The following is a 19,221-nucleotide window of genomic DNA, read 5'->3' as shown; positions in this document are numbered from 1 at the left end:
TAATGGCCATCAGAAGAGTGCATGGTTCTGGTGCTGAGACTATCACAGTGTGCTTTGTGAGGAGGCGGTTGATTTAGCTCACTTTGTCACAATGCACTCAGAGAGGCATCAGTAGGGAACAGCACAGGATTACTGTGACCGCACTATACTGTCACATCTCCTCCCCGTCACATTTGGGCAATGTTGAAATTAAACCAATGTTGAAATGAAACGAATGTATGTTTTGTTAAGGGTTTAATGACCTACCAGAGAAATTATGTTTGAGATGTCATTTGTGTATTTATCTAGACATTTGCAGAGAAAAAAGGCTTGCCTTGTCTTGTGCTGTCCTTCGGTGTCTGTCAGTGGTTTTAACACAGGCCAAAGTTTGGTCGACGCTCTTGTGATAAGCATCTTCCATCACTCGCCATTTCATTTTGCTGTCTTAAGGGTGTAGTGAAGCAAATTAAGCATGCTTCTAAATTTTCAACATTAATGCTATTTTGAAGGCATGATACAAAATAGTCTCCCTAGAGATACTCCCATCCATATTATTGTTTGTCTTTAGTTTGCTTAGTTTGCTGTAGGTAGTTTTTGCCTTTTGTGCAGCTTATATGTACCTACCAAAAAGCTGTTTCTTAAAAGGAATCAACTGCAGCAATGGAATGCAAGGTACATTTGAGAAACACTGTATTCACAATAGATTTTGCATTAATGTCATAGAAGTTGAACAAGCCAAACAAAAGATCATGAGAACAAATAGAAACTAGGCCTAGTATTATTGTGATTTACAGAAAGACTTTGTGTGAGGTAGTGAAGTAGTATATGCTGAGGTTATTATTCTGTTGTTTGTTTCTCTTGCACACATTTTTGCTTTTTATTTTTTAGCTTTAGTAATAACACTGTGGTACACAGGTTTTTTCCATGTCTATTACCATTATCTGTTATTAACTTTCCTGAGAAAGACTCTTACCACTGTTATTTAACTGTAGTATTTTCATCTGATACACCTGATAACTGAATGGACACCCGATCCACTTTCGTATGATCTTTTGTACTCTTATATCAAGTTGCAGTGCCTTCCGTTTATTCTTCTATGTAAAAGATTTTTCACTTACCCATATATTTATTCAAAAGCTTTTTTGTCACTTTATTACAAGTTATTTTCAATAAACACTTTGTTTAAGAGATATTGTGTTCCGTCTCACTCGAAATCCATCCCTGATCAGATGTTGAGTCATGTAAATCCCTATGAAGTTGGGAATGTGAGAATGTCCACATACTGTTTTTGATCAGATGAAATCAAATAAGTCACTGTTTCCCAAATCAAGTATACAGATCCCTGATCTGTTTCACTTGCAGTCCTGCACACCTGTTTGTACTTATATTTTCTACCCCCCCTCTGCACACTGATAGTTGCTACTCCTCCATAATGTCAGAAAGGGCCTGCACACATTGGCAGTTTTTTTTGCAGATGCAGCTTTTTAAGGGTTAAACTTTTGAAAAAAGTAAGAAAAGTGCAGCACTGCTGCCTTACAGTCACCACTTTATTGGCTGGCGTGCTGACGTTTGGCCGCTAGGCCTTTATCAGAGTAGGTGACTCTGTAAAGCAGCAGTGTTGTGCCTTTTCCTTACTTTTTCAAAAGTTTACCCCTCCATAGTGCACATATTTTACAGTAAACACTTGTGTGATAAACACTGTGAAGACCACTGGGATGGCCTCAGGCTCCTCTCCTGATTTGTGCATGTGTGACATTCTGGCCATGAAAGGTTGGAAGCCTTCAGCTTGAAGGCAGGCTCTGCTCTTGTGTCACTAGGTGCTGAAGGATGGGAACTGCTAAAGCTCTGCAATGCGCTGAAAGGAATCTCAATTACTGAGCTATGTGCGCCGACAGAACTCCCTCCCCACTCTCCATACAGATCTGTTTCCCATCGTCAACACTGTGCGTTAGGTTTTTAATAAAACGCGATGCAAGTCATTTGTGAAATACAATATGGCAGCTCGAAATGCAATATTATGTCACTTTAATTAGCCATGTGGAATGTAATGGAACTTTGGCAGCTGCAGAGAGTTTTTTGAATTTGTTTACTTCCGTCGGGGTGTGCGCGCGCGCGCGCGCGTGTGTGTGTGTGTGTTTATGTAGGTGTGTGCGTGCAAGAGGAGCGGGCTATGGCATGCAGCTGGGCTGGAGGGTCGCGCTGCAGAGTGGAGCAGACAGACGAGGCTCGCATTGATTACGAAACGCGCCCCTTTTCAATGCCAGCCATCAAGATAGACAGTGGGCTCTCGTCTGGTGCTGAGATATCAGATGTGAAGCCAGTGGGAATGAAAAGATTAGATATTCATCTCTGGTATCTTCCCCCTCTATCCGTTTTTTTTTTTTTAATGTAGAAGCATGCCTGTCACCGCATGCAGCCACAGCAGCCTCGTTGCTATACTAATGAAATTATTATTTTGTCTGGCGAGCGTTTAGCCCCATTTAACCAAAATGAGCGGTGAGGAATGTGACAGGACACTAGACCCACATACTAATGGCTGGCTCTTGGTTTGAAATGGGAAGTCTCAGTGAATGTTGGCCATTTCTATATGCACTCATCCGATTTGCTGATGTGCACACGTGGACGTGGTGGACATGACCTAAGATGTGTATCAGATCTGTGCTCCTGGTGTTATGTCCTTCTCTCTCTTCCTCTTTTCCACATGCAGTTACTCCCTAACCTTGAGATACATGCCTGGACAGAAGATCATGTGGTTAGTATCATTAGACATGCCATTGCTTCCTATTCTTTTTGTATTCTAAATGTCTAAGTGATCTATACCAAATATGTTGAACTTGATTCATTACTATACTTACAGCACCTCTGGATGGAGCAGATATTTGGTGCCGGTAAGCTACTGTACTAAGCTACATGTTTGGTTAGGCTTTAGAGTAATGTAATATGCCTTTCAAATACTGTGAGTGTGTGTGTATGTTTCTTCCCTATTCTCCTAGGTGAGGGGGGCTGTGAAATGCTGCTGTATGCCGACATGTTCAAGAAGAACCACATCACAGGGAAGAGACTGCTGCTGCTCTCCGAGACGGACATAAGGGACATGGGAATCACGTCCAAAGGCCACATCATCCACCTCAAGGTAGCCATGCCACTCACCATGTTCAGTCCATCACACAAACACACTGCCCGACCCGATGCCAACTCTTGTTGATCATTAGAGCACAACTCTCCCCACAGAAGTGAAGTGTTTGATGTTGATTGTGGTGATGTTTTTTTTCCCTGTCTGCTAGACTGAAATTGAGAAGTTGGCTAATGATTACCTTGGGCTTTTCCACTTTCCTCCTTTGGTTAAGGTAAGTTGTTTTTTTGCCACTCCAAGAACAGAGACACGTACACAACAGATGTGTTGTTTACATAATGTTTGTGATTTGCCATCCTAAGGATGAGTGGGCCCAGGAGGAAGAGGAGGAAAAGAGTAAGATTGTCAGTCTGGAGTTGGTCTTTGGTTACCACTGGAAAGCAGGAACAAGCCAGTCGGTAGGTGCACAGTTAAGCTGAAAATATACATACTTTGCAATATGTCCTTTATTTGCACAGTTGAACAATTGATGTTTGTGATTGTACAGGTCATATCTTTGGTTTCATCAAGGTGAATGATGTTGCCAAAGGGATATTTTATTTCCTTTCATATCTGTGCAGAAAACTAAGACTATGAGGTAATGATGTAAATTATGTAGATGGTGTGAGTTCAGAACTGGCTTCACAGCAGAGAAAATTGATGTTTGTTTGCTTTTCCAGAATAAGCTATTTAAATATTACTACAATAAATCTGCATTATAAAGTTATACAAAATAGTTATGGGCTAATTAAGCAACTGGTATTAACAGTTGAATTATTAAGATATTTACCATGCACACTGCACAAATGAAATGCCATATACAATGCAAACAGATGCATCTTCTTGCATAAACACTTGGTGCACTCGGATACATTATGTAAACACTTGTGTGTTCCCTTGTACATAATATAACAGTTCAGAAGTTCACAAAATAACAAACCAGTCTATCATGCACAGACCTTGTGCATGGAATGTGTTAGGGGCACTTGTTTTGAAAGCATGGGAATGGTTGGGACCTGCCTACAAAGTAGCCAGACCCTGAAATGATACGACGACTTTTAATGTTTTTTGTTTTTGAAATATGCTGCTTGTTTTATCTGTCACCCATCATGAAAGCGTGTGAGTTATTTTCTGATTTTCTGGAGATGAAGGCAGAAAATTCAGACAGCCTGGCTGTCAACAACCACTTTGGTTATGGAGGTGCTCCCAGCTACAAGCCAGACGTAACCCTGCACTTTAAACCAAAATGTTGGTGAAAAACTCTCAACGTGAAACATATAATTAGGCTGGCTTTTCTATTAATTGTCCTAAAGCTGGTGTGTTTTTCTGCCAATCATTATTTTGTAATATCATCCATGCAACAGCTCTCCAACACGTCTCCTTTTGTTCGCATGGTCACACTGTGATAAGTTGTCATTGCCATTGAATTGAGACGCTTTGCTGTGTCAAGAACGCCATGCTTCTTCTCTTGAAGTTGCCCTTTCCTTAACCAAAGATGCCCATTATTTTCCCTGTCAAATATTGACCACTGTTACGCTAAGCACATTTTTCGCTCAGAAGACATTTCTCCCCCTCTTTTTTCAAATAGAAAGCAACAGATAAATAAATCTTTAATCTAAAGCGATGTATCTCATCCACCCCCACATGCTAGCAGTCTTTTGTTAGAGTCTCAAATGCTGGAGAAAGGCTGCTTCTCCACTTGCTGTTTGAATTTAATCAAAAATGGCCCATTTAGTCAGAAGTCATTTTCTTTTTAAAAGGCAAATGTTATTTAATCTTTCAGCTGTTCATTGTCCCATCATAAATAGTCCCCTTTCAGTGCGTTCGGCGGGGCTGAAACGAGCCTGCTAATTGCCTCCATTTCTTCTGACATGTGGTGGTTTAGTGGGTAGAAAACACAGCGGGGAGAAGGAAACAGGAGGCTGAGAAAATGAGAGCTAATTATTTTCCCCTGCCTGGTGTCAGGTTCCATGTCAGCCTTGTTTTTACAAACTGGAAGGTTTTTTTGCACTAAATAAAACAAACCCGCTCTCTATCGTTTTTTTTTCTTCTTTCTACCCCGTCCCACTTTGCTGGCGGTGTCATGGAAGCAGCTGCACTTCTCAAAGACAAAATGAGGGCCTTGCGAGTGTGCGGCCACCATCTGACAAGCACCGAGGGTCCCCTGCTAATGAGGATATCACCGCGCAGCCAAGTGAAAGGTGCTGAATTATGTATGAGTTGTCATTAGACGCACTGCGGTCCTGGGCATCATTACCAGACATTGTTTCTGCTGGAGTGATTAGGCCTGGATGGACCGCGGACCCTTGGTGTGATGGGCCAGGACTGGCCACCGCGCTGCCAGTCCATCTCTAAGCCAGGGGGAGCTGCCTGATGCTGGGTGCTTTGAGGGACAACAACCCCCCCACCACCATCACCACCACCATCCTCCCCGTCCTCCGCGACCTCACTCCCGGGGGAGCGTGCAGGAGTGGGCTGCGACTCGGTGGACGAGTGTGTTAGCACCTCTCCTCTGATGTCTCCCCCTGTGATCCCAGCACACAATAGATTGGCCCGCTCCACAGTCCCTGTGTAGTTAAGCCATGACCTGTGGCTCGGGCGGGTGGTTAGTGAGAATGAGACAATCATTACTGCTTTGTCAGCAAGCACAGTGGTGGGTGAAGGAGTGGCAGATTTTTCTAATCCCCTCTAGCTCATGTGTTCATTTTGGCTCATTGAGTCAGATGTGAGCTGCACAGAGTCTTCTGTGATGGTGCAGTATAGCATACTGCCATGTTTACACAACAGTTCAACTTGCTTGTTCCTTTTTTTAATCATATAATGCACTTGAACAATAGAATTTATATTTCCAAAATATGACGAAATTGAAAGAGAAGAGGAACCGTTAACCGTTATTCCAAGATAATTCAGTACGTCAGAACGTGTTCATGTGTTGTGTTTATGTCTTGTACTGAATTCTTCACTGGTCTGATGCTGGGGACCTTAGAGGAGAAACCTGTCTTCAAGCTCAACATTACCTGAGCTCCACCTCTAGGTTGTGCTGTTGGTTTAGCAGAGCTGAGGGCAGCCAGACAGAGAGACAGAGTCGGATCCTGGCTCCAGACTCTGAGAGAGCTGCCAGAAGGACATCAGGGCTGTCAAACACGTACAACTACTGATGTGTGATGTGTTCACTTGTTCATGGGTTTGTGTCTCCTCAGGACTGCAAATGGAAGATGTACATGGAGCTGGATGGAGATGAGGTGGCAGTGACGTATATCAAGGATGTCACCTTCAATTCTTACAGATCAGATGTGAATGTCCTAAAAATGGCCAAGGTATGAGGTCAAAACATGGAACAAAATACCATAAAGCTAATTCAAGAACTAGGTTGTTATTACTAGAAATTGTGGTAATTCAGTTAATACTGGCTATTTCAGTTTGGAAAATAGTGGGATAATTTTGGAAGTATTTTGGCAAACATTACATTGCATTCCATATTCAGACTTGCCATGTTTATCACATATTTTTCAGCCACCATTTGTAATGGATAAGTGGGTTATTGGACTCTTTGACAACCAAATAGTTGACTGCACTGTGAATTATGAGGTGAGTAGGCTAAATGTTCACTTATAATCACATCAAATAGTTCTGAGGTTCTACCATTTTCCTCTCTGCATCAGTAAGTAGGTTTAGAGAGGCTGAAGGTAGGTTAACATAACACATTACAAAATGGCTTCCCATTTTAATCCCTTGTGCCCTCAGAATGATGTGAGATGTCCCAAGTGTACCAAACACAGCCATGCAGTGCGCTGGAGCCCCATGGGTGGAACGGATTTCATCAAAACCGTAGAGCTGGTCATCGAGACAGGGCAGCAGAAAGCAGAGGGGAACCCAAGGAGCCGGTCAGACTCTGGTAATTGGCCTTTCAGCGCAACTTTGTTTGCCACACATAGGCCACACTTAAGTCGATTCAATAGTCAGTCAACATCAAAACTAGCGCTTTTGAAATCGGCTCGGTGTGCACTTAGCATTAGGGTAAAAGACCCTAATAGTCTTCATCATTGTCACCGAAAACATACAGTATTAAACTCCTTCTGTCACCACAGAATCTCAGGCAAGTAGACGTATCTTAGACAAAGACCTGAGCCAGCGCATCCTCCTGTTCTATTATTAATGTTTCATAACTTTGTAATTGTCAGATGCTGTCATTAGCGTAATGGTAGGATTAATTCATGACCCATTTGCACTCCCCCCCTAGGAGTTGATCCTAAATGGATCTACAGGCTGAGGATGAAGCAGCAAAGGAACCGGCAGATAGCGGTTGTCACTCCCCCTACTTGCCCCAGCACCATGACTCTGCCTCAGTTCCTGTCTGCCTATGGTAACCAGTCCTCGTATGCGGCTGCGGTGAGGCGCTCGCCCAACCACATCCCACTGTCCCCGTGGAGGTCCGACTCACGGTGCTCATCTCCAACAGCAGGCCTCTCGTCCCGCCTCTCCACCCTGCACCTGGGGTCAAAGGGCAGCAGCCCATCCAGCACCACGTCAGAGAGTGCTTCAGAGCGCGAGCGCCCCCTCAGTGCTGGTGCCCTGCACAGGCCAAGAAATTCATATTTTGGCACATCGTTCATTCCCGTGTCGGGCCGAGATGTAAGGAAGTCATCCACCTCCCCTGGACCCAAGAAGTCATCCATCACCCCTGAACTCAAGGCATCAAGAAATGCTCAGCATGGATGGAGGCCACGGTCTAATTCTAGTGTTGGAGCAATCTGTCAGATCCCAAGGATGATACCTGGCATGTCCCCAACGAACAACCCAAAGGAGGAGCCAGAGGTTAAGGCCAATGATGGGGGTTGGATTAAAGTGGAGCGTCAGAAAAAGCCTCAGAGGCAGCTGGAAAGTAAGCCATTCAGGGGCAGAGGAGGGAGGAGAGGCCGAGGTGGTGGGCGTGGACGGAACTGACAATAACTAAGTTTACCTCACCAGCATCAACATAGGCTACTGTACAGAAACTTGAAAGCCATTGTTCAGTAATCATCCAACAATATGAATAGGGATAAAATGTTGTGAACAGCTATTTTGAACTGAAGATAATTCAGTGTCAAAGTCAACTTTTGGCTACATATGGCTAATTTGTAAACACAAACTTTCTAGAAACCATGTCTCAGGTCTTTATAGCTACAATCAACGCAGGAAATTGAAGGTTCATTTGTACATTGTAAGACTGACTTTTAATATGTGATCAATTAAATTGTTGATTATGTTTTCTGCCTTTTTAAATATAGTCATGTTTTCAAAAATGTATCCTTTTAAGTCATAGGCGATTAATATGACACTGAAAAAGATCAGCATTGGATACTGGCCTATTTTTCCAGATCAAAATTAGTAGATATATTTTTCATTGTCAAACTTCATTTTATTCAGACATGCATTATTTTAAAATTATTTTCTCTGGACACATTTGGTGGGCATTTCATGAAGAAATATGTAATAGGCTATTTATATTTTAGTTATGTAGGTCGATCAGAGTTAAAGATTTACTGGGTCGTTTGTTATGCAGATTTATCGAGGATAATTTGGCGCCACCGAAAGGGTCCAAACATGTAATGAAATCGTACCACAACATGTATAATTGTGCACTGAAATAAAAAAAAAATTGTAAGTGTTTTCAATGTCCATATACAAATATAAACAATAAAAATCCCCTTCCCCCCATAAATGATAAGTTTTTCTGTTTGTGTAATGAAAATGTTTTAATAGTATTTTACATAACTGTCAGGACGTAAGCGTGGCGCGGGAAAGTGGTACACCTCTTTCAGGCATTCCCGCGAAACTTAGTTAGTCTTCAAGAGTTCACTGGTGGAGCCTGGACCCATATCCTTCCTTCTCTTTTGTTAATAAAACAGCTAAAAGGAAAATGCGATCAAAGGTAATTTTTTTTTTAAATGTGTGAAAACAGTTTTGTACTTCGTAGTTGGCATTTTACAACGTCAAATGAGTCTGCATACATTAATGTAACTAGCCTAAGTTGTCTGTAAATGTACGCTGATTAACGTTAACGTTAAAGTTAGCAGCTAGCTGCCTTTTAAAACAACTAATATAGCTTGGAAAGTATTGCACACTTACGACGATTGAAGTCATTACGTGTCAAATAGTTTCGTGGTGTCACGTTATAATGCATTATGTCATTTATTGTAAACGGACTGTGGTCACTTTGTTAGCCTTGGATGATGACAAATGGCTGGTGACAAATTTAAAGGATCATTTTACTCTGTGTCCGTTCACGTTTGATTTCATTCTGATGTCTGAAGTTACTGTGTTGGAAGGCAACCACATGACGCTCGCTTTTTAAATCGAATTGACAAAACAATCTATCATAAAGATATTACAAGTAACTTAGAGCAGGCCTATCGATAATATATCTGGCGGCTCGATTACTTTTACTTGCACTTAAGTTGGACTAAAACCTTGCAACAGATATAACGTTAGGTTATGTTAATAGTAACATAATAACACCTGAATTACTAACATTCAGTTAGTTCTTATCAAGATAGTCTTAGACATTAGTGACAACGCTGCTCTGTTATCGTTTGCATATGTTAGTTTAGAAGATGTTGGGCTTCGCCCTAATCATGGAGCTTTGTTGTAACCCCTAACTTCTTAAATGTGCCATTTCAGAAGCAACAGACTGTTCAGCCCCCAGCCACCAGGATGAACCTCCGCAGCTACAGGAACATGTCTCTTGTACCCATAGAAACCTCATCCTCTTCCTCAGATGACAGCTGTGACAGTTTCGGTTCTGATGGGTTTGCAAATACGGTAATAAACATACTGGTGAAATTGCACCATTTATTACTACTCTCATTTTGATTTTGGCTGTCTAATCTACCATCTGCCAACTACCAACTACCATCTTTGTGGTTAATTTTGTGCAGAGAAAGATCTTAAAACCAACCAGATTCTCTCCACGGAGGGCTAAGGCATCTGAGGTGACCTCTGAGGAAGATACACGCAGCAGCTTTGAAGACAAGAACCTCAATGAGGAGATGAACGCTATGGTGAGCAGTAGCAACTTGACAACATGCAACTCTGCTTGATTTCTTCATCTTTAGACAAAAGTGTCAGATAGTGAGGAGCTGACCGATAACGCCGTAACTGTTGGTTCGGCACCGTTTTCCTTTGACAGAATGTGGACTCTGACAATGACTCAGTGGAGGCAGAGCCAGAGCCAGAGCGGCGATCCCGACGCTCCCACACGCTGAAAGTGGCCCTGAAGTTCCCCCCAAGGAAGAGTGCTCAGAAGCGGCCTGCGTCTGGGCCCAGCCCAGCCACCAAAGACCCTGACTCTGATGCTGAGGATGATTTCTTGACCAAGAGAGCTCTGAACGTCAAGGAGAACAAAGCCATGGTAAGTGCTGACTGCTTTGGGTAAACCGGTATAGTTTTGAAGTGATTAATAGCTGTGACTGATTTTCACTTTTTTTTTTTTTTTTATTGTTCCCTCTAAGCTTGCAAAATTAATGGCTGAGCTCAACAAAGTCCCAGGGCTGTTTCCCAAAAGAGCTTCCCTACCCATGACCAATACGGTAAGTTGAATATTAATAGCACCCTCTGAAATTATACACAAAATCATACACATTTAGCCATTTTTCATACACATTTAGCCATACACACTTAATCCATGTTTGTGCCTAAAAGTTCTTGCCATGAGTTGTTGCTGACTAGTGTTCTCGTCTCCCCTCAGCCTCGACGTGTCCCACGTCACTCTTTGGGGGGGCCGACCAGGAAGAACCCTGAGCGGACCTCACGCATCCACACACGCTCACGGTCACAGGTGGATGGCCCACCCAGCCCTGTGTCTGACGATGATCCCGAGGACAAGTTCAGCCTGGTGCGCAAGAGTCGCAACTACGAAGAGGTGGACGAGCCGGTATGTGATCTTTGTCCACTCTGCCCTTTGTGAATGTGTAGTTGATAAATCGCTCACTCATTACTAGTTTCGAACATGTAGCCTGTACTAGTGTGGTAATAGTTGGGAAATTGTGCTGGACGTGATCATTACCTGTTTAAGTCAAGTCTTGGATTTGGATAGCTGTTATGCAGGGCTGTTGATTATTTCCATTTTTGTGAGGTATGCTAGATTAAATAATTCCATTTTTGTGAGGTATGCCAGATGAAATAATTGAAACGCTTGATGTGTTCAGAGGGAGCCGCGGAGGAGAAGCTATAATGGAATCATGGCCATCCCACACACGGTCAGGCCGGTGGAGGAGATCACCGAGGCTGAGCTGGACAACATCTGCAACAACGTTCGGGAGAAGGTCTACAGTAGCTCCATGGTGGGTCCTCTGCTCTCTGCTATGTGTCTCGTTGTTGATCGTAGACTTCAAAGTGTTATTGATATTACAACCAAATGTGACCAAGATTATTTGACCAATCATAAATTATTTTCCCACTAATCCTCCTCAGGGTTCCACTTGCCACCAGTGTCGGCAGAAAACTACGGACACCAAGACCAACTGCCGTAACCCTGAGTGCGTGGGTGTGAGGGGTCAGTTCTGTGGGCCTTGCCTCCGCAACCGCTATGGGGAGGAAGTCCGTAATGCCCTGTTGGACCCAGTGAGTACAACAGCCCATGCAGTGTCACAACCTCTTTAGCTAGCGTCTCCCATCAGTCTTGCCATGTGAACTGTGGGCATGCGGACTTATCTGGTTTTCCCATCATAGGAGTGGCTGTGCCCGCCATGCAGAGGAATCTGCAACTGCAGTTTCTGCAGAGCGCGCGAGGGACGCTGCGCCACAGGTGTACTGGTCTACCTGGCCAAGTATCATGGCTATGACAATGTCCATGCCTACTTGAAAAGGTAAGGTGACTTGTCATCGACACATTACTTACGCTTACCTTCCCTTGAACTTACTTTCTAAAAAACAAAATGTTGTCGACAATGTTTTTGAACCGTTTATCTCTGTCTTGCAGCCTGAGAAAAGAGTTGGAGGAAGAGGAAAGCAAGTAAATGATGGATGTCTGCCTGCTGAGTCTAGATACAGTTCTCTATCAGTTCTTAACCATTCTGCATGCTCAGTTAAAGAAGACAAAAAGAATCACCCACTGATTTGTCTTAACAGTGTGCAAGTTGCACAGTGTAGACTGTTGAAAATGGCCTACCATGAAATGTTTTTTAACTTACATTGTTATAAATGTATAAAGTTGTCAAAGAATGAAAAAGACTAGCCCCAGGGAAAGTGGTAACAGTCTGCTTTTGTACCTTTTTTAATTCCCTTTTGACAATACTGTCTTAGGGTTAAGTTTGTAACAAGCATTAAAAAAGAAAGAATACCTAAGAGATCGTAAACTGTACTTTTAAAGCAATCTGATATGGACATGTTTTTAAAAATGTTTTAACATGTTAGTACTGTTCTTGTAAAACACAGGTTCACTGTGTTTTTTTTTCTTCTTTCTGTTCATAAAACATTTCTCGTTGCCAACGTTCCTCTGTTGAGTAGTCCCCCCCTCCTGCTGCCCCTGAGGTGCTCAGGGTGGAGAGGGCATCGTGAGTCTGGACCATTACCCTTTCCTTCTAGTGCCGAGAGGAGCCGCGTGATATACGACAGCGCCTGCTTGAATCCTTCATTAGATAACTGTCACTAATGGTGTGGAAACAATTAGCAGTTCTCTAATGGGAATCTCGTACCTGTAAATCATTTTTTCCTATTAAAGCACTTTTGCTCTCCTCCTCTGCTCTGATCTCTCCCTGTTTCCATTTCCAGTGGTGCTTTTCAGCACAAATAGTCCTGTTCAACTAGGTGTCACTCATGTGCCAATGGCAAAACTGCCTCAGAGAGGGTTTGCTCAAGTATGGACATTATGTCCATTTGGGTGTTGGGATTGCATGTTAATGTGCTCAACCTAGACCAGATGTCATGGAGGATACCTGGCTCTTATTGATGTTTTACCCTTGAGAAAATGCATAGCGTTTGACCTGCGTAATTACAGCTGTCCCTGCATCAACCAACATGTCAAGTTATGACGACTCACGGTAATAATGCTTAAAGGTTAAACGCGACAGCACGATTATGGGCTCACAACATTATGTTCATTATTGCTTATCTTATTGACAACATACAGTTTTTTTCAATATGCCTATTAGGTTAGGCTATATTCTATTTCTAAGTAGCCTGTCTTAATTATTGGCACTTTTATTTTATATCTATGGAGGCAGGGTATTGTCGAATTCATATTTGCAGTCTACCACTGGTGTGTTGGTGTGAATTTATACTTGTCAACGTTATCTGCCCTTCATGCCTGTGACAGACTGCACGGTGATAAAAAAGAGTTAACTCCTATTATTTTGCAATGTGAATCTTTTTAGTTCTGTGGGAAGCGAATGCTTCAAAAACTATTATTTGCATAATAAAGATGCACTTGAAAATACTGGTATTAAATACCAATGATCATCCACTTTGGGATGATGAATATTTAGGGAAATAATTGTTTACGACGCTCAAGCATCGAGCTGATCTGGTAATCAGGCTATGAAATACAATATTTATTCATTAGAGCGGATTTAATGAGGCCTTGCGGCGCTAATTATGAAAACCACTGTAGCAGTAAATGAGTAGCGCATGGCGACGGGAGGCCGGGTACCTGTTAGGAGGGACTGGGGCTGGAGAGCTCGACGAGCCCTGCCTGGCTGAGCAGCACCGGGCCCGTGGGTCAGCCCAGCCAGCGTTGATCCCGATACGCTGTAATTAGACCGCTGCCGCTCGCGTCGCCCCACTGCTGCGGGGAAACACCAGTAGAAACAAGAGCAGGTGCGAGTAGCGCGTTGCAGCTACGCGGAGGGTCTTATCGCCCACATCTGGGCTGCTCAGGTGACTGGAAGTCCCCCTCTGAGTGTTTTGTCACAGAAATGGGATGTTTTTAAGATGGAGGTAGGCTATATTGGGATGGTGCGCATAAAACATCAGTGGTTTGTTATTCTTTCTGCTTTGTTCTGGTTTTGCGTAGCCTAATAGAAATAGCAATGCAATAGTGATGCAGAATTGAGCCTAATACTGATGTTGTAGGCCTACCTAAATAACCTAACAAGCTCTTTGTCACAAAATAGGCTTAGTCAAACATTTGAAAGGAGGGGGCGCTATACTTTTCAAAAAGGGTACTAACATTTTTTTTATTCTGCAATCAGACTCAAAAGTTTTCAGAAGACAAACAATCACTGGTCTTGACCCTGTTATGTTGCACACAGGAGGTAGGCCTATGTGGCATTGAGTCTCATGACACGCTCCTTACCTGCTCTGAGGGCTGATGGGAACGGCTTCGTCCTGGTGTCAGGGGCATTATCAAAGAAAGAGGCTGCCCGCAGTTGTTCCATCTCCAAGGAAATTGCCAACTCACCCTAACAAAGGAAGGCATAAGTGCACTCACTCATTGCTGGCCGTCAATAGGAGCGTGCATGATAAGATGACGTTATAAATAGTGACATTTCTGCACAAGAGTGGCAGAGAACATGAAGCATTTGAGCTCGAGACTGCTGTTTTGTGTGTATGCTTCTGCATCTGTTCCCTTGAATCTGTGAAACACTTACCGGATTGGAGAGCCAGATGCGCACTAGGATGTTCACAGTATTGGACTATGGACCCATTGCTATTAGTTAGCCTATTATAGGCTAACTATTCTAATAGGTCTAATATTACTGTATATGATCAGCAACACATGGTTAATTAAAAAAAGAATGAGCTCATTGTTATTATTATTATTTACTCTGTTTTGGAGAATGCTGCTGCTACTTCACAAAACTATACTGCCCCCTCCGGAAGAGACCTGAAGGGGGAGCTCTAATACAGGCGACTTCTCCAGCAGTTGCTTAGAGTCTGCAGCTCAAGGCAGTAATCCACAAATCAACAAGCTTGTCTCACAAAGGCTATGAAGTTTCAAGCAAGCACTATTTGTCACTTTTTAAATGCAAACTATATACCAACCTTTGAAAGCATCCCCCTCTCTCTCTCTCTCTCACTCACCCTCTCTCTCTCTCTCTCTCTCTCTCTCTCTCTCTCTCTTCTACATGTCCATCCCGAAGAAGCAGGAGAAAAAGATGTATAGGGTAAAGAATTCTCATTTGACAGCAGTGGCAGTCTCTCTCTCTCTGTGACATCTTCCTCCGTGCCAAGGCTGCATTCACTGATCAGTCAGAAGCAGGCCGGCACACTGGAACCAGCCCATAAGCTACAGACTGTGCTGAAGTCTATTGAACTGCACTGATGAAAAGATTGGAAGATTTTCAACAACCTGTGATGTACTGAATTTTATGTACAAGAAAACTGCTATATTACTGTCCTTTGTACGAAGATCTTACGTCTCTATTCCAGCATAATGTGTTACAGTCTAAATTTACACATAAATGGCTATACAAAGACATGTCAACAGTATCACATTTCTCTTCCACTTTCTTGTGATATTTCATTTTTCAAATGATTTATATTTAACATATTATATTTTAAAAGCACATTGTGTACACTAGCTGTACCTTATTAATACATTTTATTAATGCTCCTTTTTTGTTTTGTTGATGTTATGGCCAGACAGTGTTAATTTATAGGCAAAATATTGATTTGCTAATATGAAGCACCGTTACCCTTATATTGACTGTAGCCTATTTACTGTCAAATTTATGAGAATACACCCCAGGCTAATAGCAGATCTAATAATTTCCCAGTTTTGCTACTATAATAATTGTAATTTCATGATTATTATTTTATTTCTGACATTTTTTTTTTTTTTTTTTTACACAGTTGGCCTTTAAAATCCAGATGAGTCCGTGGGCAGAGAACAGCAGGAGTGATGAGTGGGAGAGTGGACCAGCCCAGCCTCTTCACTGTTCCTCGTCTCAATGGCCTCTTCATCACTCAGATCAGCCGCCCATTTACATGCCCTGTTCACTGGGCAGATGTTGTAGTCGGAAGCGAGTTGCAGGACGGGCAGTGTGTATGTGTATGTGTGTGTGTGTGTGTGTGTGTGCGGCTGGGCTACTGATAGAGACAGACTGGCGCCTGCCTATGATGACAGTATCGCTGGCGTGTTTCAGCAGGCTCAGGGCGGTGAGAAACTCTGTGGCTCTGCCCGACTCCCAGCAGAGGAAGATGGGAGTGCGTGCCCAACACTCCCTGACCCCGCTGAGTGGTTGTGGGGGAGGGTAATTACGATGCTGAGGAGGGCAAGGCTCTAATATGTACATTTAATCTCACCACAAGAGAGGACTGCTACATTGAATTGATTTTTATTGAGATGGTACATTACAGAAGAGAAGCTCCAACTGCAGTGATGTGGTGGTGCTTGTGTGCTTCATTAATTTTTACCTCATTAACAGACTCTCGCACTCTCTCCTCAGAACCTACAATACACAATTCCTCGCTGCTCGTTATCTCTGGGCTTCACTGAGGAGCCCTTCACTGTAAGCTAGTCTGATGCAACTTTGTTGACATCCAATGTCATATATCTGAACCAAATATCAATTTTTAAAACCAATCGACAGTAACTAATTACAGTGAATACCTTCTAATTGTATGGAAATCACTCCATGAGATAGGCAATAGAGGACACATATTTGAAATCCAAGAAATCAACGCTTTTGAACAATAGTGTAAGAGGAGGTTGAAATATCCACAGTATCTAAAACAACAAACTCAATCTATAACTATATATATATAGTCATAGAAATATTATATATATTGCCTGATGTGCGATATTAACTTGGTATTCATGTTAATTTGCTCAATTTATGAGGTGGTTACGTGTCAGTTTTCGAGTGCTGCATTTTGTTGACAACAGCAGATACATTTTTAATGCAAGACCCTGTCATTGTTATCCAGTGTAATGTACTTCAATTGTCCCAGCTTCCTTTGTTTAAAAAAGGGTCAAGTCAAGTGTGGTATTGCCAGAAGAGACTCAGCTTTCTCTCAGCAACTCAGCAGAAATGTGGGGCGGAGGAAATCAAATCACCAGTATCTGTCTACCTTAATTCTATTCATTATTACAGGAGGTGGGATCACCTTACCTATCACTTGCAGTATGTCAGAGAGACTACTCTGCACTCTCTCTCCTTCTCTCTCCACACCTTTGTGACCATGACCCAACTGTGACCTTTGACTTAGTCCTTCATCCTCAGAATAACTGAACCTGACCTGTGAACTATGGGTGTCACAAAGATCAAATGTTAAATAACTACCATGTAACAGATGACATCAGTGATCTACTAACATCTACTACAGCGGTAGCAGGGAATAACAGCAGAATGAAACAGTGGTTGTGGGACAAAGTGCCATAGAAATGCTCCTGCGTGCTTTCTCTATGATGGTACACAAACAGAACTGAATGTAATACCGTTCGGACTAAGGCTTCAGAACATGTTTCCAATTGTTTAAGCAGTGTGACAATTATGTTCGGCAGAACAACGTCATTGAGGCTCACAACAATGAGGATGGATGACAAGAAACGCTATTCAAACGTTTAAAGAGACCACTCCAAAGTAAAACAAAGACCAAAAAAAAAAAGAAAAAGAAAAAGATGAGCTGAAGGAAAATTAGCATGGGAGAGCTCTTTGTAATCTTCAGATTACACCCACCACTCAGACACTACACATGCTCAGCTCCGTTATTGTGAAACAACAGAGGAGACAAGAGCTGCTGTTTTTTATTATGGCTCCTTAATCAAATAAGCATTGCCTTCTATTGTGGGAATTTTTAACAAATTTTGTTCCCAGATGGTGAATCAGACTAATTTGGGATTAAAAGACTCATTTAAAAAGAAGACTAGTATAAACTCACATCCCAGGAAACGAGACAGACAAAAAAGAAAAAGAAAAACAATGACACACACAACAAGCAGTGAATACCGTCATTCTTGTAATACAGTTAAGTCAGAAACACTGTAAGTGCAAATGTTGGAAATCTACAGTGGTATTTCGCAGAAAAAAACTAACTGTTGTATGCTATTTTAGAGAAGACTGATGACAGTACAATCCAGGTGGCATATACTATTGATTTTTCTCTCTAAAGTGTTTTTGGGTGCTCTATTACTGGGACCCCCAAGTGTCTCTGCCTGTGGCCAGATGGAGTGTCACCATCCTTTACAAACACATCTATAACTATGGCAACACTCATCTCAACATCAGCTCAGGGAACAACACAGCCAAACACTCAACATATTTAAAGCAATGTACTGCTGGAAATCTCAGGAGCATTGACTTGTTTAAAAGCCCTGAAATCTCCCACAGCTATGATCATTTAAATAATACATTAACATTTGTGCAAAAAAGTGTAATTGCAAAATATTAAATTAAACCCTGGAGCTTGGTTCCTTAACCAAACATGCTTTGGCTGGTTAGCTCTCCACACAGAGGAAATGTCTGGCATGCAGATTAATTTTTTCTCCATTCTCTCCCTCTCTCTCTCGCTCCCTCTCTCTAGAGTCAGACGCAAGAAAACAATTAGGCGTCTGAAACACATTTCACAGTGTACCTCTTGACACAGTTTCACACATCATAGGGGCAATTGTGTGAAAAGAGGGATATGAGACAAAGTCATTATTTCCAATGCCTTGGAAAAGGCGGCATTGTCATTTCCACGATTTTGAAACATTTCAATTAGGACGGTGATAAGGATAATAAACATAATGGCGTTAAGACCTCCACTGTTGTCTTCAGCTCGTCCTTGTCAGGGCGATAACTGCCTGCAGGCCAGAGGTGGCAGGCCGCCTGGGCATTCAAAGAGACACGTTTGGTGTGGTGCCATCTTCATAACCCCCTCCCCTAGCGTGCACACGCGCACACACGCACACACACACACACACACACACACACACACACACACACACACACACACACACGCACACTCACCTCTAAATGCTTTCTTCAGCCATCAACCCTTTCAAAACAAGGTGAAGTTGGCAAAGTTGCTCGGCAGCAATGATCAAACAGAGTCCCGTTGCTTCTGCTGCAGGGTGACAGGGCCAGTGGATACAGATCAGCTTTAATTGTGGCAGGCCTCTGCGCCACTGTCTGTCAATCAGAGTCTTTGAATTGGGGGGAAATTTGCTCTGTTCACTCTGTTAAATGATGTATCCAATTAAACACGTTAGAATTCATGATCTTCAG

The 19,221-nt window shown here is 42.6% G+C and overlaps 2 protein-coding genes across 3 annotated transcripts in view; both read left to right on the top strand.

The window, feature by feature from the left end:
- The window catches only part of zak (sterile alpha motif and leucine zipper containing kinase AZK), a 25,445-nt gene extending 16,653 nt beyond the window's left edge, over positions 1–8,792 (top strand). For both annotated transcript variants that reach the window (XM_042084213.1, XM_042084214.1), the window contains exons 12-20: positions 2,687–2,731; positions 2,837–2,867; positions 2,973–3,112; positions 3,264–3,326; positions 3,415–3,510; positions 6,292–6,408; positions 6,605–6,679; positions 6,836–6,986; positions 7,332–8,792. In XM_042084213.1, the coding sequence (XP_041940147.1) occupies positions 2,687–2,731; positions 2,837–2,867; positions 2,973–3,112; positions 3,264–3,326; positions 3,415–3,510; positions 6,292–6,408; positions 6,605–6,679; positions 6,836–6,986; positions 7,332–8,035 (1,422 nt within the window). In that variant the 3' untranslated portion in view covers positions 8,036–8,792. The remainder of the gene's footprint in view (positions 1–2,686; positions 2,732–2,836; positions 2,868–2,972; positions 3,113–3,263; positions 3,327–3,414; positions 3,511–6,291; positions 6,409–6,604; positions 6,680–6,835; positions 6,987–7,331) is intronic.
- Positions 8,793–8,858: 66 nt separating this feature from the next.
- On the top strand, positions 8,859–12,807 carry cdca7a (cell division cycle associated 7a). The gene is made up of 10 exons (XM_042084217.1): positions 8,859–9,002; positions 9,752–9,892; positions 10,009–10,131; positions 10,260–10,481; positions 10,582–10,659; positions 10,818–11,003; positions 11,278–11,412; positions 11,543–11,692; positions 11,801–11,937; positions 12,051–12,807. Exons 1-10 carry the CDS (start codon positions 8,991–8,993, stop codon positions 12,085–12,087), a joined length of 1,221 nt encoding a protein of 406 aa, XP_041940151.1. The 5' UTR covers positions 8,859–8,990; the 3' UTR covers positions 12,088–12,807.
- Positions 12,808–19,221: the final 6,414 nt, after the last annotated feature.

The sequence above is a fragment of the Alosa sapidissima genome, chromosome 2 (assembly GCF_018492685.1).
Source record: "Alosa sapidissima isolate fAloSap1 chromosome 2, fAloSap1.pri, whole genome shotgun sequence".
In the NCBI taxonomy this organism is placed as follows: Eukaryota; Metazoa; Chordata; class Actinopteri; order Clupeiformes; family Clupeidae; genus Alosa; species Alosa sapidissima.
This window is presented reverse-complemented; position numbering and strand designations above follow the sequence as displayed.

Bases quoted from the DNA above. Each gene is read 5' to 3' on its own strand.
- cdca7a (XM_042084217.1), top strand. The intron at 10,482-10,581 runs GTAAGTGCTGAC...GTTCCCTCTAAG, and splicing joins TCAAGGAGAACAAAGCCATG to CTTGCAAAATTAATGGCTGA. The intron at 11,693-11,800 runs GTGAGTACAACA...TTCCCATCATAG, and splicing joins GTAATGCCCTGTTGGACCCA to GAGTGGCTGTGCCCGCCATG.